Raw genomic sequence first — 21,721 nt, forward strand, 5'->3', positions numbered from 1 at the left:
AAAGTGAAAAACTTAATACTGGCCATTACAGAAAGATGCCAGAACAAAAACTGCATCACAATTTGTGGAGCATGGGACTGGATAGCCACAGACTGGTCAGAGTGCCTGTGATGACCCCTGTCCACCACTGTAAAAGCCTTTAATGGGAACATGAGTGTCAGAACTTGACCATGGAGCAATCGAAGAAGGTTGCCTTGTCTGATGAATCTTGTTTCTTTTGAATCAAGTAGATGGCTGGGTGCGTGTGCGATGTTTATCTGCAGAAAAGATGGCACAAGCTGCACTATGGGAAGAACGCAGGCCACTGGAGGCAGTGTTATGCTGTGGGTGATGTTCTTCTTAGAAACCTTGTATCCTGGCATTTATGTGGATCTTACTTTGACCTGTAGCACCTAGCTAGAGATTGTTGTAGACCACGTACAATAGTGTTCCCTTATGGCAGTGGACTCTTTCAGCAGGATAATGCACTCTGGCAATTTGCAAAAATTGTTCAGGAATTGTTTGAGGAACATGACAAAGGATTCAAGGTGTTGAATTGGCCTCCAAATTTCCCCGCACTCATTCTGATTGAGCATCTGTGGGATGTGCTGGAATAAATCAGATCCACGGAGGCCCCAGCTTGCAACTTGCAGGACTTAAAGGATCTGCTGTTAATGTCTTGGTGCGAGGTACCAAAGGACACGTTTAGAGATCAGACATGATACTAAGCAGGTGGTTTTTATATTATAGCTTATCAGTGTATATAAAAATGTTAGTATATAAACTAAGATGAGCGCACAAGGTTAAATTTACCCAAGTACATTGAGATGCAATCAGAGGGATAGGCAGGAACTTTTACTGTAAATCTATATCTGTTTAAGCACCGCCTTAAAGGGTAGCCTAAGCATCATAACAACTAAGGCATGCTGTAGTGATTATGGGGATAGGAGTCCCCTTTTGCCAAGGTAAGCAGTCAATATGTTTTTGAATGGTCTGAACTACTCTTTAGATATACTTAAAGGGACTTTTCATCTTATTGAATTGGTTATGGTGCCTGGAATCCACTGACATTGTCCCTCCATTCACTGTTAAACCATTTTTGAGCAAAATAATACTGAAACTTAACACCCTCACTGGAGGTGTGGCTAAGGCAGAGATTGCACATTTCCTCCTAGTTATACCAATTCATATCTGACGGGGCACTGTGATAGGCTGAAAGCAATCAGCTGACACTCTCAGCCAATCACACCCGCTCACTGCTGCTGAAGCTATTGCTTCCTTATTACTCTGAGCAGCACAAGGGGATGAGTTGCTGGGAATTCTTGTTTAGCATTAAAATATTAAAAATGGAATGGAATGGTGCCCAGGGGACTCCAGACACTATAACCACTTCAATGAGATGAAGTAGTTACAATGCCTACAGTGTCCCTTTAAAGAGGATGCTCACTTTCAGCATTAGATACATCAATGTCATGTCTAATTAGATGGCATTTTGTAAAAAAAAAAAAAAAACAGGCGGAATTGATTAAAATGGTCCACTTACTGATAGGGAACTATAAATTTAAAAAAATGTTTCATGCAAAAGGGTTGGAGTAACCCTTTAATAGAGCCCCAAATGTGAACATCACATACAGTGTTTATTTTCTTTAGTCTAACATTGCGCATTGTGTAACTGACCGATGTGAGTAATAAAAGAGTATTTCTTCCACCAGTACAAAGACCGCTAACTCCAATAGGACCCAGTGGAATGTTGGTAACTCTGTGCCACATGGATTCCCACGACTTTTCATAAATGGATACATGAGAAGAACCATTGGGAAAGAAATTAGGAGCTGGTTTAAGAGTACAGTGATCACAGCATGTCGGAGCTTGGCAGAATCCACCTGAGAAGAAAACACATACAGATAATTGTAAAAAGATTGGCACTTACAGTAAACATGACAAAAGATGAGAGGGTAAGTTATAGAGTCAGATGGTGACATAGTGAGAAAGTACATGAGACAAGCTAGGTAACATTGGAGATAAGTAGGAAAGGGACTAATCACAGATTACATCATATACTCAAAAATCTGAACATACTGGATCATTCTTTTCAATCTGGATTCTGTATCGAGTGATGAAATTAGGCTTTCCAGTCAAGTCGATAATCATCAGGACTGCATTATACATCCAGAAAGACAGGCTTGGTATCACCATGGCGCCTGCAGGTTAAATGGATTTATATTTGTTAGCTTAATTACTTAAACTATGCATTGGGGTTATTTAGTTACACCCGAATTATATATTTGTGCTAACATAAAAGGGTTTCATATTGTGAATTGTGCTGAGTTAAAAACTAAATGTAAGCTTACTAATAAATAATTTTTTCCTTTGTGATGTCATGGTCAGGGCCGGCCTTAGGGGTGTGCGAGCTGTGCGGCCGCACAGGGCGCCATGGAGCAGGGGGCGCCCTGCGGCTGACACAGCTCACACATGGCCGGCGGAATAAAAAAATTAAAAATTTGCGGCGGGGGCGTAGCTTACCGTGCGGCGGGGCGGAGCTTACCGTGCAGCGGGGCAGAGCTAAAAGCGCCGGAAAACTGCTGCAGGGGAAGCACGAAGGAATCCCTGATTCCCCCAACAGCCAGAATCCAGGAGCTGCACTGCCTGTCTGCCTCCATAATTAACAGAGGTAACTATGTGACTGTCTGCTTGTGTGTTTGTGTGTCTGTGTGTTTGACTGTCTGCCTGTGTGTGTGTGACTGTCTGTGTGTGTGTGAGTGTGTGACTGTCTGTGTGTGTGTGTGTGTGTGTGACTATCTGTGTGTGTGTGATTGTCTGCCTGTGTGTGTGACTGTGTGTGTGTGTGTGTGTGACTGTCTGTGTGTGAGACTGTCTGTGTGACTGTCTATATGTGTGTGTGACTGTGTGTGTGTGTGTGTGTGTTACTGTCTGCCTGTGTGTGTGGCTGTTTGACTGTGTGTGTGTGTGACTGTGTGTTTGACTCTCTGTGTGTGTGACTGTCTGCGTGTGTGTGTGTGTGTGTGTGTGTGTGACTGTCTGTGTATTTGACTGTCTGTGTGTGTGACTGTGTGCCTGTGTATGTGTGTGTGTGACTGTCTCCCTGTGTGTGTGGCTGTCTGCCTGTGTGTGTGTCACTGTCTGTGTGTCTGATTGTCTGCCTGTGTGTGTCTGTGACTGTGTGTGTGTGTCTGTCTACCTCTGTGTGTTTGGCTGTCTGCCTCTGTGTGTTTGGCTGTCTGCCTGTGTGTGTGTGTGTGGCTGTCTGCCTGTGTGTGTGTGTGACTGCCTATGTGTGACTGACTGGGCAGACTAGATGGGTCTAATGGTTCTTATCTGCCGTCACATTCTATGTCTGTGTGTGTGTTTGTGTGTGGCTGTCTGTGTGTGAATGCCTGCATGTGTTTGTGTGCGTGTGTATGGCTGTCTGCCTGTGTGTGTGTGTGACAGGGTGTGCATCACATACAACTGTTGCAAGCTGGTCACACCACGGGAAGCACATGATGGCTGTTCCCAACTGAAAGATCTTGGTGAGCATACTTTCTGAGGGTTTATCCAAATGATCTTCCGAGAAGGAACAATCTAGGAATGAAAGTAGATCTCCATGCCCAGACCATTTGATTGGATGGTGAACACACATCTGGGTGAATACACAGATGAATTTATAGCAATAGAAAGAGAAACTATAGGAAAAGAACCCATGAATCATTGCAGGCCTCTGCTCTTCTGCAGTGACTTTGACAGAATAATCACAGGGTGAAAGATCCCCTGAACCTTGAAAAAACAAAATAATAAAACATACAGAGTTCTATGAAGTCCAACAATTTCTGAAGCTGGCAAAACCTAACATTTATTTGAACTTCCCCCTTATTTTATCTGTATATCTGTGAAAGTGTGTCTTTCTGTGTGAGTCTCTAGATGTATATTTGTGAGTGCATGTCTACATGATGACTAATGTAAGACCTTTGAATTGTATTTATGGATTGCTGGTTCTCATATGAGATAATGGAATGCAATTTTGTATACACACACACTGTTAAATATTTTTTTATGAGATTGCTAGTGAAAAAAGTAACTCAAATATTTCTTCCAGTTAGTCCTCTACAAATTCCAAGTATGGACCCTGCACTGTGCTGGAAGTCCTACTCAGAAAAGGAGCATTGCAAATAGGATGTGTCCAGGCACTAAACACAGAATGATGGTTTGTGTACACTGAGGTCATCTTATCACTACTCACAGAGCTGCTTGCTGATAGTCCTACTCCCCAGCTTTCTTTTGTAGTACAGCGCTGTATACAGAGAGCTAACCTGTTTATTCAGCACTCAATTTACTGGAGTGATGGAAGAGTGTCTGGGGGCGAAAGAGGCTGTCACTGTGTGTTCATGTGTATGTGTTTAACCCTTTCCCTGTTGAAAGGATACCCTTGGAAGTTCCGGCGCCGAAATAGAGGCATGGCTTCAATGGGGCTCACCAGGCCCTTGGGAAGACAGTGCAAACAGCAGGTGGAGGGCTAGACTCCAAGTGAAGGTGAGTCAAGGGAATATGTGCGTGTGCTGTGTGCATACGGGGCAATGTGTATCTGTATGTGTTTGTGACAATGTATGTATTTATGTTAACACACACAAACACCAACATCACACACAAATGCACCCCTACATTCAAACGATAACATTATACAAAAACACGCCCCTGCATTCATACACCAAGACTGTACATAAAAAGAGCTATGTGTAAAATCACCAACACTAGACTCAAACACACCCCTGCATTCAAATACGAACACTACAAAAACACACCTAACAATGCACCCCTGCATTCAAACATCAGCACACACTCCTTACAAAAATATGCCTACATTCACAAACAAACGCTGACTGTACATACCTACAAGCCTGACGGATAGGCAAATGGTAGATCTACAGCTGACAAAGCATAGTCAGAGTTGTACAACAGTTGAGATCTTCATCTATCTATTTAGCTAACTCCTGCCCTATAGGGGGCCCAATTAGTTGTTTGGACCAGTGCCCTTTCTACTTTAGTTCTGCCACTATCTACATCTGCAATAAAACTATTTTCTTAACTGTAACTTTATTATTCAGTAAATAATTTCTTTTAAAAATTTTCCTATCCAACAAAAATATTTGTTTTTGTTTCAATTCAATAATGTGCTACCTAGAAATAGTGTAACAAAAATACATTAAACATCACTTTCCAGGACACCCAAAATAATTTTGGAGGTGTGTTGATTTTTTGTTTTGTTTTTTGCCAACTGCTTAGTATTGAAGAGGTTATGATGAAAAACTGCATTACAACATTCAGGGTAAAATAGCCATGTGTGACTATAATAGAGTAGGAGAATGTTTCCAAATTAGCTGTTTTAGCCTATACTTTTAAATGCAGTTATCAGTTCACTACACTTCACTGTTTGATGAATATACCCCTTTGTAATGGACCACCTTCCGTTAATGGACGCTTCCTAGCTTGCGCCGAGGACCACAAGCACCGCACTGGACACCACAACCGCCGCAGACTCCACAACCGCCATAGCTTAACTGGAGCCTGGAATCAGCTTCTGTCCTCCAGGACCGTGTGGGGAAGACCTCTCCTCCAGGAGAGCGTATCAGGAACAAGAGCTAAGTGATTAAAGCTCAAGGGAGTATGCAGAGCATAGCAATCCCCAGTGTGATGTAGCAGTTCCCTCCAATAACGAGACAAGCTACGTATTGAGGGTCAAGAAGATCTCTGATGTTTAATGGCAGGTACTCTGCTTTTATGCAGTGCTCCCCTGCAAGGGAGACGCCCACAACCAATTAGACGTTAACCAATCAAACAATGGTTACAACCCACAAATTCCCTCCCCTCTGCTTGGGAGATAATTGAGTTTCTTACTGTATCTACTCAATTATCTCCAAGCTAAAACTTATACTTTTTATACATTTTTAAAACTTTCTCATTTTACATAATTTTACATTTTACATCGTTCATCTTTATGAACAACACAACTTGTGGAACAACATATTCAAAATTCGTGAAAATCCGTTCAGTGGTTCCAGAAATATTAAAAAGTCTCTTTGGACAGACCGCACGCCTGTTTGCATGCCCAAAACAGTTCCACAGATTCAGGCTGTGCGGTCGGTCTATTTCTGCCCTGAAAATAACAAAGTCCCATCCGAAGGCGGTGTTCGAATCGTCGAACTCACTTCGACTTCTGTCAAAGTGTCGAAGTGAAACCGGGGTTGTGTTTCTGTGGGGTTCAATTGTCTACTGGGGGTCTATTTTACACCCAAAATGACGAAGTCCCGTTCGAACGTGTGTTCGAATCTTCGAACGGGGCTTAGTCTCCAGCCGCAGTGTCGAAGGGCAGGGGAAGGTACAGGTCAGCGGTGTTCATTCAAATGTGTGTCCGATTTCCGTTCCAGGCATTTGACGGCACACATCGCTGACCGCGTTCGACTGTATTAAAATGGCCGCCGCCACGTGTTCGACTGTCTAATGGCGGCCACTTCGACGACTTCGGCACTTCGACTACATCCGAAGTGCCAGTTTAAAAGTACAAACCCTTTCTTTGTACAACACAGTTAAAGGGCCATAAACAGTATACAAAAATCCATTATGCCCAAATGCAGTTCTTAAAGGGCAATACATTCCAGGCCCATAGTCACAGGGCAGCAGGCTAGCGATCAGTCCTCTCCAATGCCCAGTGGCAAATGGCAGTTTGTCACACCCTTAATCTTTAATAATTAGGAATGGCATAATTTCTCGAATGCTGATGTTCCTTACAGTGCATATATTTCTGGGACTGAGAAAGTGTTGCTTATCTATGCTCACTCCCTACATATTTTAAAGACTAAATGAAAGGTACACTCTAAGCACCAGTGGAATGATGTATACACCAAAACCACTTAATTAAGCTAAAGTGGTTTTGGTGCTTATAGTGTCCCTTAAAAAGTGCTCCATCTAATGTATATGTTACTCTGCCCCTTTTTGAGGAAGTCCAAACCATTTAGTGCAGTCCTTGATTCATGGCACATTTAAGGCTACATGTTCACTTGCCAATGACTACTGGAAATTTTGAGGCCTGATTTAGGGGACAGGATCATCAACTTTTATTCAGGCCTGCTCTCTGTCCTCTCTGAAGTAGCAAATTTGGATATCCAGGCAATGGAATGACAATGTTCCCCACTATAAAATGATACCTTTATTTGACCACTGAAAACAGATGAAAGTCAGCATTACAGCCGGTTATTTGAAGGCTACTTACCTAAACTGAATAATGCCAGCTCATTGCCACCAAAGTAATCGTGAAGTTTCCCCCACTGTGACTGCCAGAAATCTCCTGATGCTCCCCAGAATCTTTGTAAGTGCCTAAATAATAAAAAATGATTTATAGCCTTCAACTGTCCAATGTGTATGATTAACAGAAGAAAACCATTATTGATCATGTTTAACATTAAGTAACGATAGCCTCAATTAATACAGTTAAATGGGTGTAGGACTGCGGTACTACGGAAGGAAGAGAATGGAGTCCAAGAACAGGTGGATTTTCACATGTTTGGAAAGTATTAAAGGAACATAGCTGACAGTGATGAAACGGTTTGTTCCAGTGCGAGGGAACGAGCTGATGTCATATGTGTTGTGGATAGCAATAAGGATATGTAGTGTTACTGCAGTAGATAAAGGAGAATAAGATATATGTAATGAAATAAAGTGAAAATGTTCAGGTTTAATTGTGGAGAATTGACCGAGGAAACATACGTTTTAGATCACATAAGACAAGCTCAGGAAATAGCTAAAATAGCCATGCTATGAATCTTGGTTTGTAGAGAATGTTTCCAAATTGGCCTAAGAATTGCCTTGCCAATTTCCTATAAATCCCAGTCCAGTGAATAAACCCAAAACCATAAATTGATCATAGGCCAGTGCTGGCCTTGACAGATGAAGGTGATATCCAGTAACCAGTGATAATATTGAAGTTTGATAGAAGAATTAGAATATTTGTGCAGTCTGATGACCTCGCAAATCCATTAAATATCACATTGTGGTAAATGGCAGAGAATTGAGCAATGAGACTGCAAGGGCATTATCTATATACCAAAACTGCTACATTATGATATAGTCTAAGATTTTAAGGGTGTGAGTGGGATTACAGCCAGGCACAGGGCTGTTGTGAAAACATTTCGGTGACTTACTAATAAAAGTATGCATTTTATGGAAATAAAATGCAATTCAGAATTTTAACAATATATGTTCTTTACCCAGACTCATTTCTAAACACATTTATTGTAGTTTAAAGACACATTACTGTAAGTGTTATTGCTGTGAAGCTCTGTAAAACACTCAGACACACAAACAACATGGACTCATAGAAAAGAGAGGCATTAGTAACAGGACAGAGAGATTTGGGCACAAAACCGGGACTCTCACCCCTAAATAGGGACACGTGGGGAATATATAAAATGGAGGTGCCTAGTTGCAGGATAACGAGATATTGACTGCTACCTCTATTTTTACTTTTCACACATCACAGATTTGTTAAATCAAGGAATAAGCAAACAGAGGACAGTTTCAGTTTAAATATTTTCAGACTTAAAGGAACACTATAGGGTCAGGAACACAAACATGTATTCCTGACCCTATAGTGTTTAACCCACCATTTAGATGGTTTACCCCCAGCTTAGTCCCCTTAGAAAAATTGAAAACTCACCTTGTTTTCAGCGACACTGGCCCCAGCCCCGATCAGCTTCCTTGGTGACATCATCAGAATTGCCAATTCAATGCTTTCCCATAGGGTAAGGGAAAGCATTGGATTGCCTAAAATTGGCAAGGGGGCGGGGCCAAAAACAGTTTTAGCCAATCCTCACATCTTTATAGAGATGCACTGAATCAATGCATCTCTATGAGGAAAATTCAGCGTATCCAACATCTGAGGAGTGGCCACTTGGAAGTGTCTCTAGGGGGCAATGTAAACACTGCCTTTTTTTTTTTTAAAGGCATTGTTTCCATTAAAATGCCTGCAGGGAATGATTATACTCACCAGAACAACTACATTAAGCGGTAGTTGTTCTGGTGACTATAGTGTCCCTTTAAGTTAAAATTCTACAGAGAAAACTCTACAGAGAGTTCTATATGATTATTATTTTTTTACACTATCAGTTGCAAGACAAATTATTTGTGTCTTGATATTGACATATGATATTCAGCATGTTTCAATCCAACTCTATTCAGTATTCTTAACATTATTAGTTACATATTTTGTGACAGTATCAAATGTGAAGCATTGGGGGGGGAAGGGGGGGATTCTGTTACGTAACCACATATGTTACACGTTTTATGTGATATTCTATATATACTATTAATATTGTGATGTTAGGGATAGGCTTATGGGAGTTAGGGGCCTACGGTTATGTAAACTGAGGTTAAGATTACAAAATGAATGCAACTAACATAAATCTCAACCACACAGAGTCTGGCTCAGAATGATAGTAATTGCCTAGTGTTCTTGTCAAGTTAATGTGACTGAAATTAAAGGGAAATGCTTTTAGATTGCACTGATTCAGCTGTGACATCAATCATAATTTGTGAAATATCATAAAACCAATCATAAATTCATTAATCTACAATGTATAAGTTATAAGACAAGTTTTCTATCTGTAGACTGATGCTTCCAATCTTGGTGCGAGTCTGTGCTGTCAGCAATGCTTCACGCTCGTGTGCAGTACTGGTGAGAAGGCACCAACAGTGCACTGAGCATTTCATTTAGGCAAATGATCAACAATGACTGAATTACCACCTTTCTATTTTATTAAATTCCCTTTTTTTGTTTTCCTCTGGATACAAACTGAACAAGATTAGTTGTTGTGAATAAAGACTTTCAACAGTCGGTAAAGGTCTCACAACTAAGGTTTCCATAGAGGTAATTTGCAACTAGCTGAAAGTATATTTTGCTATCAAGGACATACTGAGTAACCTACCGTACTTACTCACCATGTCAGTGTGTTCCTAAAAGCTGCAAAGGTCAGAAGCCCAGTGCCCAATACAAAGGCTGTCTTCTTGACAGAATCCCATAAGTTGCCATCCTGACACAATAAACAGAAAGAAATCATTAGGCTACCTGCTAACATAACAGTAATTCACAATCCATTTTACAGTGTAGGATTCCTAATAGCTGTAGAGCTACATGTTTGATCCTTTTTAACAAACTATGGCTGGGATACATTTTAATGATAGAAAGTGTAAATTGTGACTTGATCACTTAGTTATTACTCCATTTCTCAAACATAAAATCCACAATTCTACACAACTGTCCTAAATTTTGAGACTAACTTTTAAACACAAAGATAAACTGTATTATCTGTCTAATGGAGACTCCGCTGCCATAGTTGGTGGACCGGTCTGTTTACATGACTAGATCTCAAAGGGAGACGGCACAAAATAACAATAAGTTGAAAGTATTCATTCTGAAATATAAGATCTATATATCCTTCTGCAGTCTTCTTTGATTTGCACTGCATGAGACAAAACTAATCAGTTCCTATACTAGAAGCCCGAAGCAAATGCGCTGTGGTTACTATGGGTGGAAAACAAAGGGACCACCTGTGGGAGGTCTTTTCTTCTCTCCCTTGTCAATTACACATCCTCCTCGGCATTGACTGACAGCTGTGAGAAAAAATATTTTTAAATAGGGTTTTCTCCTAATCTATGTATTTGCTGACAAAACTGCTGGCACAATGTTTAGATAAAATCGTATGCTCAATCTAATGAGCATAAATTGTTTGGTGCATGACAGGTGCTCATGAATTGCATCTGAGCCAGTATTCTTTTTATTTACAAAGATGTACATCACATCTTACCATCAGACCAACATAACCACTTAAGGCTTTATATTTTCTTTTTGACCTCTTACCCAGACATTGGGATTAACACATAGCATATGGTGACATTTCCAAACTGCTAACTCTTCTGAGATACAATGTCATTTTAAAATACTGTGAATTTAAGTATTTATTTCCAAATGCTACTAGAATGGTAAGACATATTCTGGTATGCACAAAGCGTTCTACAGGCATTACAAAATCCTTCATTTTTTCTTAGTGAGGGCGAGACCACAATAAAGACCGTGCAAGTAACTTTTTCCTCTATTCATATTCCAGAAGTTCTCTTTCTGCCCCTTTTATATCATCAACATCATTATGTGTGTTTCGTTATCAGCAACTGTATCTTCAAATAACAATGCATCCAAAGTACTCAGTATTGTAGCTTAATTTATAGACAAACTGATACCTGATAAACTGGGGATAAACTGCACTATATATATTCTTCTGGAATTCCAGTGTTAAGGAAAAATCTGTAAAACACTGTGCCTTGTAGTACTTTAAGATGGATGGACAAATGTGAGGGAGGAGGATGTGTAATGAACTTTGTGATAAAAACTCAACCACTTTTATTTTTAGAAGCACGGAAAAAGAAAATAACAAGCATAGTCCAGAGTACATCTGGTGTAGGACATATGAAATCGTATTGGGAGAGGTAAAATAATCACTTTGCTGACTAACAATGCAAGTATCATGGAAGATCACAACAGATAACTAATCACATATGACTCCAATTAGATGTGTGTGTCATCATTAAACTGGACACTCTCCATGGGCAAAATAAGTGAGAAATTAGAGTTATAGGGATAGGAGTCCCCTTTTGCCAAGGTAAGTAGTCAATATGTTTTTGAATGGTTTAACAGTTTAATACTGGCGGCCATGGTCTGAACTACTCTTTAGATATACTTAAAGGGACTTTTCATCTTATTGAATTGGTTATGGTGCCTGGAATCCACTGACCTTGTCCCTCCATTCACTTTTAAACCATTTTTGAACAAAATAATACTGAAACTTAACCCCCTCACTGGAGGTGTGGCTAAGGCAGAGATTGGACACTTCCTCCTAGCTATACCAATTCATATCTGACGGGGCACTGTGATAGGCTGAAAGCAATCAGCTGACACTCTCAGCCAATCACAGTCGCTCACTGCTGCTGAAGCTATTGCTTCCTTATTACTCTGAGCAGCAAAAGGGGATGAGCTGCCGGGAATTCTCGTTTAGCATTAAAATATTAAAAATGGTTTAACACTGAATGGAAGGGTGTCCAGGGGACTCCAGACACTATAACCACTTCAATAAGATGAAGCAGTTAAAATGCCTACAGTGTCCCTTTAAAGAGGATGCTCACTTTCAGCATTATATTTGAAAATCATATCCAAAAATATTAAATCAAGGCTATAGTTAGTTAAAATTCAGACATTAGTCAATAACCTACTGAGGTTTTTATTTTTTTTGCTCCCTTCCTGCATATCTTTCTGTAAAGTGGGGGTATCATATCTGGAGGTTCTGTCCATATTATCTTGTTTCTTGTAATACATTCTATACAAACTCATGAACACAGAATTTAAAATCTTTCTGGTGGTCTAGCAGGGGTTAAACGTACCTGGTGATCTAGTGGGGATTAAAGTCTGTGGTGGTCCAGAGGGAGAGTGCATGATCTGCTGGTCTGCATCACCACTAGGTCATACCACAGTAACAGAGTAATTGCCTGTCCAGTCCCAGAGCGGCATGTCCAGGGCGATGGATGGGAATTCTTCACTCTTGACATACAGATGGACTTGCACAGACACACGCAGACAGGTACACACAGACAGAGAACTGTACACACAGGCACAACAGACACACATTTACACAGACCGGTAGATATAGGCACACACAAACAGGTACACACATTCATTAATGCACACATTAAAACAGGGTACCCTTGTACCTTAGAGGATGTCTAATTTCAGGAGGTGGGGGAAGGCAGAAGTCCAGTCACTGTTTCAGGGTCAGCTGCTGCAGGCCTCCTGTACTTTGCTGGGCTGTTCCCCCGTCTCCTGTCATTACTGCTTATGCCCAGGCTGTTCTAGGTCTGTGTCTTCATGCCTGTGACCTGACTCCTCAGTGAGTCTTGGCAGTGAGTGGAAGCAGCACACTGATAGAAACATACATAAAATACACTTTATCATATTCCCTATGTTTCTCTATCACTACACTGCTTCCACTATCACCAGATACAATACACACTAAGTATAGTGGACAGGAAGAGAACAGAGCAGGCAGGCAGACAAAAGATTTCCCCACATTCAGGGATGGAGCCATCCCAGGAGATGCATCTGTTGATGAGGATGTGTTCTGGATTTTGCATTTTTGAAAGTGCATTTTTGAGGATTTGTCCTAAATTAACACAGCCAAATGTACCCAAATATGATGGTGGCTCAATTCCTAGAGAACAATAAACCATACCTGACTGCGATTTTCTTGAAAGTCAGAGGTCTCCCTTTTCCCCATCTGCAAATAAGGAGAAAGATTTTTATTACCTAAAAAAACAATGCTGGTATTGTCATATAGTGAAAACTATGCACATAGATCTTATAATTTCTCTGCCGTTTATATATTTTAAAATCAGATTGTGTAATTCAATTATAGACAGACATAGGTGGGGGGGCTTTTCTGAGAACTTGTTAATAACAATTTATGCAACTAAAATGCAATTTAGAACAGAATAATGTATCCATTTACACAGACATATTACTAAACATACATCATGAGTATTAATGCTGTGCAACTCTGTTATACAGTCAGACACACCAACATGGATTTTCTAGAAAAAAGGGCCATTAGGATAAAAAAGAGGGACACAGGGATTTGGATCCAAAATAGGGGTTGTCCCTCCTAAATAGGGGCACTTGGGAGTCCCTAGGTCTGTGACTTTGGAGCCCCTGAGGGAGTTGGGAGGTATGCATCGTAAAGTGACAGCTGCATTCAATGACATGGAATACACTTTGCAGAAAAATAAACAAACCTCGGATAACCTTTATATTATATTGCTGTGTTTATCTCAAACATACTGTCCCTCTCTAGATTTTCACTCACATTTCACTCAGAACATTGAAGACATCTGCTACACGTCTTATCAAAATCAGATTAAAACAATATTTCTTGCCTTTTGGAATATGATATACAAATGGATAAACAGGAGGTGCGGTATGTATTTCTCTGTCTGCCAGCTTGCTTGAGAACTCCTAGGCCAGTGATTAAGTAAAAACAATATGGCCCTACTGTGTTTAAGCCCAACACTGCGTCAAAGTACCTCAATATCAGTGAGTACTACACTAATTGTAACATGAAAAAATCTAATGAAAGAAAACAAAAAACACATACAAGTTTATATACTAAAGCGGGAATTATTGTGATTTTTTTTTTAATGGTTTATTTTGACAGTGCACTAGTGATTACATAGCTTGGTAATGGTATGAGTAAGCATAGGTACATCGATAATAAACAATGATAGTTTGCATAAGAAGTCAAAGCATACTGCACTGTTGTTTTATGTTTAAAGTTGTGTAAAACCACATAGGAACAGAATAATTAGATATCTCAGCCTGCATGTCCAAACATCACAAGGTACTGTCATTTACTTCTAATATCTGAACAGAGAGGGGGACATCACATATGTCTGAGGAGCCGACTTGGCTTATGTAGCAGTAAATGACAACAAAATAAAAATGTAAAAGAAAAATCGATAAGTATGTCTATATAAGACTCTTACTAGTATTACCCCAAGGGTACCTGAAAGGTACAAAAGTAATGCTGGGGTCGCTAGGTCTATTACATCCCTGTAGGGAATTACCTTCTTCCCGGTACCATAAATAAGCATCTGATTTTGTATCATTACCGGGGTCAGGAAGGGAGTTTCACATAATACCAATGCAAATCATGCCCCGATATGTGGCTTCCTAGGAGCCAGCATGGGAGAGTGATACCCCCTGTCACTTCTAATAACTAAATAAGGGTGAGTATTCAATATATCAGAAAAGTACCAGAAAACTTTAAAAAAATAATGCAAAAATAAACATTATAGGAACAGAGAACATTTTTTAAAAAGCTGAAGCTGAAGCTCATGAGCCATAGTGATCTTCGGTGGTGGAAATGGATGGAACCTGGCGGTCATCCACGTGTAGGGAAGGTGACTTGCCAAAGCATAGCCTTCAGGTTACTCTCACTGGTGCAGAGCCGTGCGGGTAGTGAACTCCATGATGGTCCAGGTGTGTCAGTCTCAGTCCGGCTACTCTCTGTGGCTCTCTGAAGCCCAGCTTGTTCAGATGAGATTCCAGTTCAGTGTAGCTCTGTGCTCGGTAGGTGGTGCCCATGTGGGTGAATAGGAGCAGCTTCGGTATTCCCCATCCGTACAAGATTTCTTTTGATTGAAGGAGCTGTAGTAGCGGTCGTAGTGACCTGCGCCATTCTATGGTGCTGCAAGTAAGATCAGGGAACAGCAACAGAGATGAGCCCTCAAAGTGTAGTGGGGTCTTCCCCTGAGCGGCTGTGAGCAGCAGGGCTTTGTCAGATAGTGATTGGAATCTGCTTATAAGGTCAGCATAAGCAGCTGTTGGTGCTACAGGTGGTTTTGGCAGACGGAACATGTCATCCAGCTTCATCGCTTTGGCCTGCTTCGGCGGCAACAGAGTGCTGAGCAGTCTTCGTAGATAATGTGGTAAGTCAGAGAGACCTATCGAGCCCGGGACTCCATGGATTTTAAGGTTATAGCAACGTTTTTGGTCCTCTATGACATCCACTCTGTGAGCCTGGAGTCTTGGGTGCACGAGGCGGCCTCCTGCAGAGTAATCTGAGAGGTGGCACTTTCAATGGCGGTTTTAAAGTAGGCCATGTCTGCCGATCTATTGGCTCTGAGCTCCGCAAGCATGTCTTTCAGCTGGACATCCCTGACCGGTTTGGCAGAGGTAAGTTGCCTACCAGTAGGTCTCGTTGGTGGATTGAGGAGTGCCCCCTCACACGAGTCGAAAGGGATGCCCTCCGAGGTATATGAGGACTCATCCTCTACTAGCGCCATCTTGTCCCATGTGGCTCTTTGTAAACCCCGCAAGAGTTCACCGATATCTTGGCTTGTTAGGACCTTATCAGCCTTAGGTTTTGTGTTTTTCCTTCCCACTATCGGTGTTGGGTAGTTTGCTCAGGTAGGTACCAGTTTTCATGGTTAAATCCGTTATCTGAGTGAGCTAGGGTCGGAGCTCAGGGAAACATGTCTGCTCTATTCTACAGTTGGCTCCGCCCCCCAATTATTGTGAATTAAAAGTGAATTTTACAAATGCCTAAATAGCCAATTTTCTAAGTCAACTATGCTTCCCATTCAGCTTTTGTGGCCTTAAATTTTAAATCCACTTTGAATTCCCGACAATTATCACTAGTGAATAACCCTGATAAAGTCAAACAAGGAATAGTGTGATTGCCTGAGGCTTGGCTGAGTAATGAGACTCACAATATAAAACACATTTCTTGTGTTCCCTTGGGAAAAAGATTTAACTGAATAGATAAAGGAGAATGTTCTACTTGTTCTGAAAAATGTGAAAAAAACTTGCGGAATGAAAAAAAAGCCTGAAATCAGTGATATAATGAAACAGCTTTGTAATGGCTACAGTACATATATATTCATCAGTTCTCTCAGGTTTGCTAATAATGACCAAATACTTTGGCTGTAGTGTAGGGAAGCTTACGTCATGTGACATTTATTCACTAAGCAATCTTATCAGGAGGTAACTGTACAACAAGTACAATGTACATATGGATATTGCCTCTATAGGGTATGTAGCTGAGTGAATGCCTGATGGTTAATTTATATGGAAGTTACTGAGATTTTTGTCTCACTATATCTACCCCTATCCCCCACTACTGAAATGTCCCCACTCCGCTATCTCTCCAACCCATCTCCCCACACTTGTTCTGTCTCAAACTCTACCCAACACCATTGTTTCCCCAATACCCTCTGTTAATTGTTCTTCTCTTGCATATGTCCTTCCATCCCTTACTTGTCTCTCATCAAAATCCTACTCACCACTGGTGTTTCTTCCTCTAAACCACAAATCTCCCCCTATTGTCTCTGCCTCCAGTCTAATACTTGCCTTAAAGGGACACTATAGTCACCTGAACAACTTTTGCTTAATGATGCAGTTTTGGTGTATAGAGCATGCCCCTGCGGTCTCACTGCTCAATCCTCTGCCATTTAGGAGTTAAATCCCTTTGTTTATGAACCCTAGTCACACCTCCCTGCATCTGACTTGCACAGCCTTCCATAAACACTTCCTGTAAAAAGAGCCCTATTTAGGCTTTCTTTATTGCAAGTTCTGTTTAATGAAGATTTTCTTATCCCCTGCTATGTTAATAGCTAGCTAGACCCTGCAAGAGCCTCCTGTATGTGATTAAAGTTCAATTTAGAGATTGAGATACAATTATTTAAGGTAAATTACATCTGTTTGAAAGTGAAACCAGTTTTTTTATGCAGGCTCTGTCAATCATAGCCAGGGGAGGTGTGGCTAGGGCTGCATAAACAGAAACAAAGTGATTTAACTCCTAAATGACAGTGAATTGAGCAGTGAAATTGCAGGGAAATGATCTATACACTAAAACTGCTTTATTTAGCTAAAGTAATTTAGGTGACTATAGTGTTCCTTTAAGTATTGACATTTTTTGACAGCAAAAATTTACTAGTCAATCTCAGCAAGGGTTCATTATGTAAAGGGGCCAGGATGTATGTGTCTATCCCTGCCTCCAGAGTTTCAGAATAGACTAAATAAAACTGCCTAACTTGGAACACTGGGTCCTATAGCTAAAGTAGGCACTAACAACTCAGTAAGCTTTATGAGTCCCACAAAATGGTGCCTGAGCCAGTTGGAGACATTTGCTGATGTCCACAACGGTCCCATTACTGCATTATTGTGGTCGGCCCGTCACTACCTCATACCTTCGGTCCTAACTGGAGTTTCCAAGTGGTAAAATCTGTCCCTGGACACCACTGTCACTAGAGGGTATGGCCTTGTGTGTAATCGTTCACACAACAGAGTGAACAGAAAAAAAAATGTTAAAGAAATATAATGAGCAGAGCAATTGTAAAGTGTTTTGTCAGAAGGTTATGGGAAGCCACACTAAGGACTTGCAAAATGGTGAGATGTGAGAGTATCAGTTAGACAGATAAGACAGATGTTCAGCATTCATTACAGATTAAAGTGGAGCAATACATGTATTTGGTAGGGACACTTGGGAGTACGTTAGAAGATTCAAGGCGGGAACAAGTGCGTTCGTTGCATCTTGCTCTGGATAGGGGTAAATATGATCAATATTTGTAAAATTAATGTTACAGACAGACTGAGTAGAGGGAGAAAAAGACCAGTAGCATACATTTGGGGGGCTCTCCACACTGGGTGACACAGAGGGTTAACACAGTAACCCTGTCCTTCTTCTCACTATATGTACTGTGCCCACGCAGCTTCTGGTTAGAGGTATTCATTATCCTCTACCTGGATCTAGTAGGATCTAGACAAGGTTAAGCATTAATACAGGCATCGGGGGCAGACTGATATACCAGAGGTACCCAACAGGCTTTAAATTGGTTCAACATGTGTTCTACTTGGTCCATGTCACCTCTGCGACTCCAAAGAGCATGGGGAAGCCTAGATGACGTGGTCCCTTTAAGGGCATGATGTCATTATTTTCACATTTATTTAAGGATGCTCACTGAGAGCGGGCAGTGTCCTAACTTCTTTGCAGGAGCCTGCAGTTTTGCACGTGAACCAGCAGATTGGAGCAGTTCGCCGGACAGAAGGTAAGTCTTTTATTCCTTGCGTTCAGGCTGAGAACAGGAGCAGTGAGGAGGCACGGTGCATTCTGCCTGCTCTGCCTGAGGGGAGCGGAGCAGGCGCCAGCTGCAGGTAAGTCTAGGACAACTGTTACGTAATTAGTAAAATTTAGTGTTTTTCTCATATGTGGGACACTCAGTGATGAGTGCAAATATATCAATTCCATGGAGCTGATGTTCTCAACCTAATACCGCCATCCAAATATGGACAAAATGTACATTATTAATGCAGAAGTGTAAATTTTGGCAAAAAATTTGGCAGTTGCAGGACCACAGGAGCCTAGGGCACTGTATTTTATGTCAGACCGCTCCAAAATAGTTTGACACAGAAACAGGGATCAGGACCTAAAGCCTACTAGCACTGGTACCACTACAACGGTAGTTATATGCCCGTTTCCACTGAGCATTCGGGTCGGTGCGGTCTGGTACGCTATTTTGAGTGTTTCCATTATGAAAGTGGACCATACAACCAAACCAAACTGGACCATTCCTGGGCCCCCTTCAGATGTAGGTCCATAGGAAATGGTATGGTGCAGTTAGGGCGGAGCTACTCACGTCACACTATACAATCCATTGATTGGCGGACAGGAAAACGTCAATGCTCACGACAAATGACACGCTAGGCACTTGGTCTAAATCCCGCATGCCCCCTGGTGATCCGACTTGCAGTGGAAACGTTAACCTGAGGAGGCTGGATTATTCTAACCCTTCCGAACTGTACCAACCCAAACCATACCGCTCAGTGGAAACAAGGCAATAGCTATGTTGCTTAGATTGCCCCTTTAAGCTTCCAGTTTTGCCTTTTTTCCCTCTCTATCACATTTTTTACATTAAAGGAGCACTATGGGGTCAGGAACACAAATGTGTATTCCTGACCCTATAGTGCTAAAACACAGCCCTGGCCAATCAGCATCTCTTCATAGAGATGAATTGTATCAATGAATCTCTATGAGGAAAGTTCAGTGTCTGCATGGAGAGGAAGGAGATACTGAATGTTTGGATGCATTTTAGGCAGCCATAACCCAAGAAGGATCTCTAACAGCTATCTGAGGAGTGGCCAGGGAAGTTATCACTAGGCTGTAATGTAAACACTGCATTTTCTCTGAAAGGACGGTGTTTACAGCAAAAAGCCTGAAGGTAATGATTCTACTCTACCAGAATAAATTCAATAAGCTGTAGTTGTTCTGGTGACTACAGTGTCACTTTAATACTATGCCCATAAAAAAACACATAAACAAGTTTTGAAAACAGTCATTCACTATTCATAAAATAAAATGGTGTCCTGTAGAGATAAGTACAAGGATATTTCCACATTAGGAAGTCAAACTGTGATCAGAATTTGACCTGGTTTAATTAAGCTGCAATGGTATCCAGGTACAAAATTTGGCTGCTTTCAAAATTAAAATATTTCAATTCACACAATATTAATAGTTTTATATTTACTTAGTGCACGACAGAGACAATTTTCGATACACTGTACATAGTGGTTTGATTCCTGTACACTTTATCTATGTATACAGAGCTAAATCATGGGTTTTCTGTTATCTGGACTTTTTGGTTATAACTCTCATATTGTTCTTCAAGCCTAAGGCTGACAGAGTATTATGGGAGTTGTAGCACAAAACCATTATGAGATTATCATTTGACATGTCGAGTCTCAATATATTTGAGATGGCTACATATCATTATCGACGTTATCTTTCTACATTGTGGTAATCGATTGATCAGCCTAAACGTAAGCAAATAAAAATGCATTTTTCTTAAAAGGAATCTAATATGAGAGAGTCGCTAGGCTCAGAAGACAGAAATACACAGGCAAGCCCAGGATCATATTAAAAAAAAATAAAAAATCCTGTGTTGAAACATACTTAAATGGGGGGGGGGGGGGAATTGAGGATAGAGAACCCCTCTAATCCAATAAAGATGTTATGAGGTCTGGTGTCCATGGTCATTGTCCTACATTAAAAGGATCCCTTACCTTAAAACATCTCAACAAATTTGATGAGGTGAGGGGTCCATGAGCCTTACCTCAGGCTGCTAAACCATTTTTGAACCGTTTAACTCTGAATACATGTTTCCAATGCCAGTTTGCACTTCCTCCTCCTTAACAAATTTGTTATTGTCACGGTAATATACCCCAACACGCAAGAATAGTCCAGATAGTCTAGAGGCAAGAAAACAAGATACGTCTTACCGGACCTTAGAATGTCCGGACTTAGACCAGTACAAGAAAAGACAGAGTCCAGAACAAGCCGAGGTCAAGGGAACCGAGAGACAGCGTAAAGTAGAACAAGCCAGGGACTGGTACACAGGAGAGCAAACCGGCAGATAGACAAGCAAGGATAAAGAGAAAGCGGAGTCAGGAACAAAGCCAAGGTAAAGCATCAAAAAACCAACTGAACGATACAAGCACTAAAGGGAACTGAACAGAAACCACGATAGGGCAAGGTACTAAGGAAACAGGTGAGTATAAAAACTCTAGAGTTCACTTTGATTGGCCCCTGTCATATCCACGCCCCCAAAACGTGAGTTTATGGGGAATGTGGCATGACAGGGGCCAATGGGAGACTGTTTTAAATTTCGTCTCCCACTGTCCCTTTAAGAGCACGCCCGAGACACGCGGCACGCTCTTAGAGGCAGGCAGGACACGTGACCGCTTCTCATGGTCACTGCCCGCCTTCCTGATCTCGCCGTCGGATAAGCCACGCGTGGCTCGTGCAGGAGCAGGACCGCGCGCGGCGGGAAGAGAGGACCGCGGCCGGCCCCTGGAGAGGGTAAGTACTGCTACAGTACCCCCCCTGAAGACACGCCCACCGGGCGGGGAGGACCAGGCCTGGCAGGAAAGCGAGAATGGAAAGAACGCACAAGGCGAGGAGCGTGAACAGCGTCAGCGGAAATCCAACTGCGTTCCTCAGGCCCATAGCCCTTCCAATGCACCAGATATTGGAGGCGACCCCGAAGAAAACGAGAGTCGAGTATAGCGGCCACTTCAAATTCCTCATGGCCCTCCACAGAAACT

General features: G+C 41.5%; 1 protein-coding gene across 1 annotated transcript in view; it reads right to left on the bottom strand.

Annotated features, from left to right (window-relative positions):
* LOC134602696 (fatty acid hydroxylase domain-containing protein 2-like) overlaps window positions 1-21,721 on the bottom strand; it is a 36,991-nt gene that overhangs the window by 9,316 nt on the left and 5,954 nt on the right. Inside the window, exons 2-6 of the mRNA XM_063447845.1 lie at window positions 13,299-13,343; window positions 9,964-10,055; window positions 7,241-7,344; window positions 2,059-2,180; window positions 1,657-1,862 (exon numbers count right to left, since the gene is read on the bottom strand). Coding sequence (XP_063303915.1) covers window positions 1,657-1,862; window positions 2,059-2,180; window positions 7,241-7,344; window positions 9,964-10,055; window positions 13,299-13,343 — 569 coding nt within the window. The remainder of the gene's footprint in view (window positions 1-1,656; window positions 1,863-2,058; window positions 2,181-7,240; window positions 7,345-9,963; window positions 10,056-13,298; window positions 13,344-21,721) is intronic.

Source organism: Pelobates fuscus, chromosome 3 (assembly GCF_036172605.1).
Source record: "Pelobates fuscus isolate aPelFus1 chromosome 3, aPelFus1.pri, whole genome shotgun sequence".
In the NCBI taxonomy this organism is placed as follows: domain Eukaryota; kingdom Metazoa; phylum Chordata; class Amphibia; order Anura; family Pelobatidae; genus Pelobates; species Pelobates fuscus.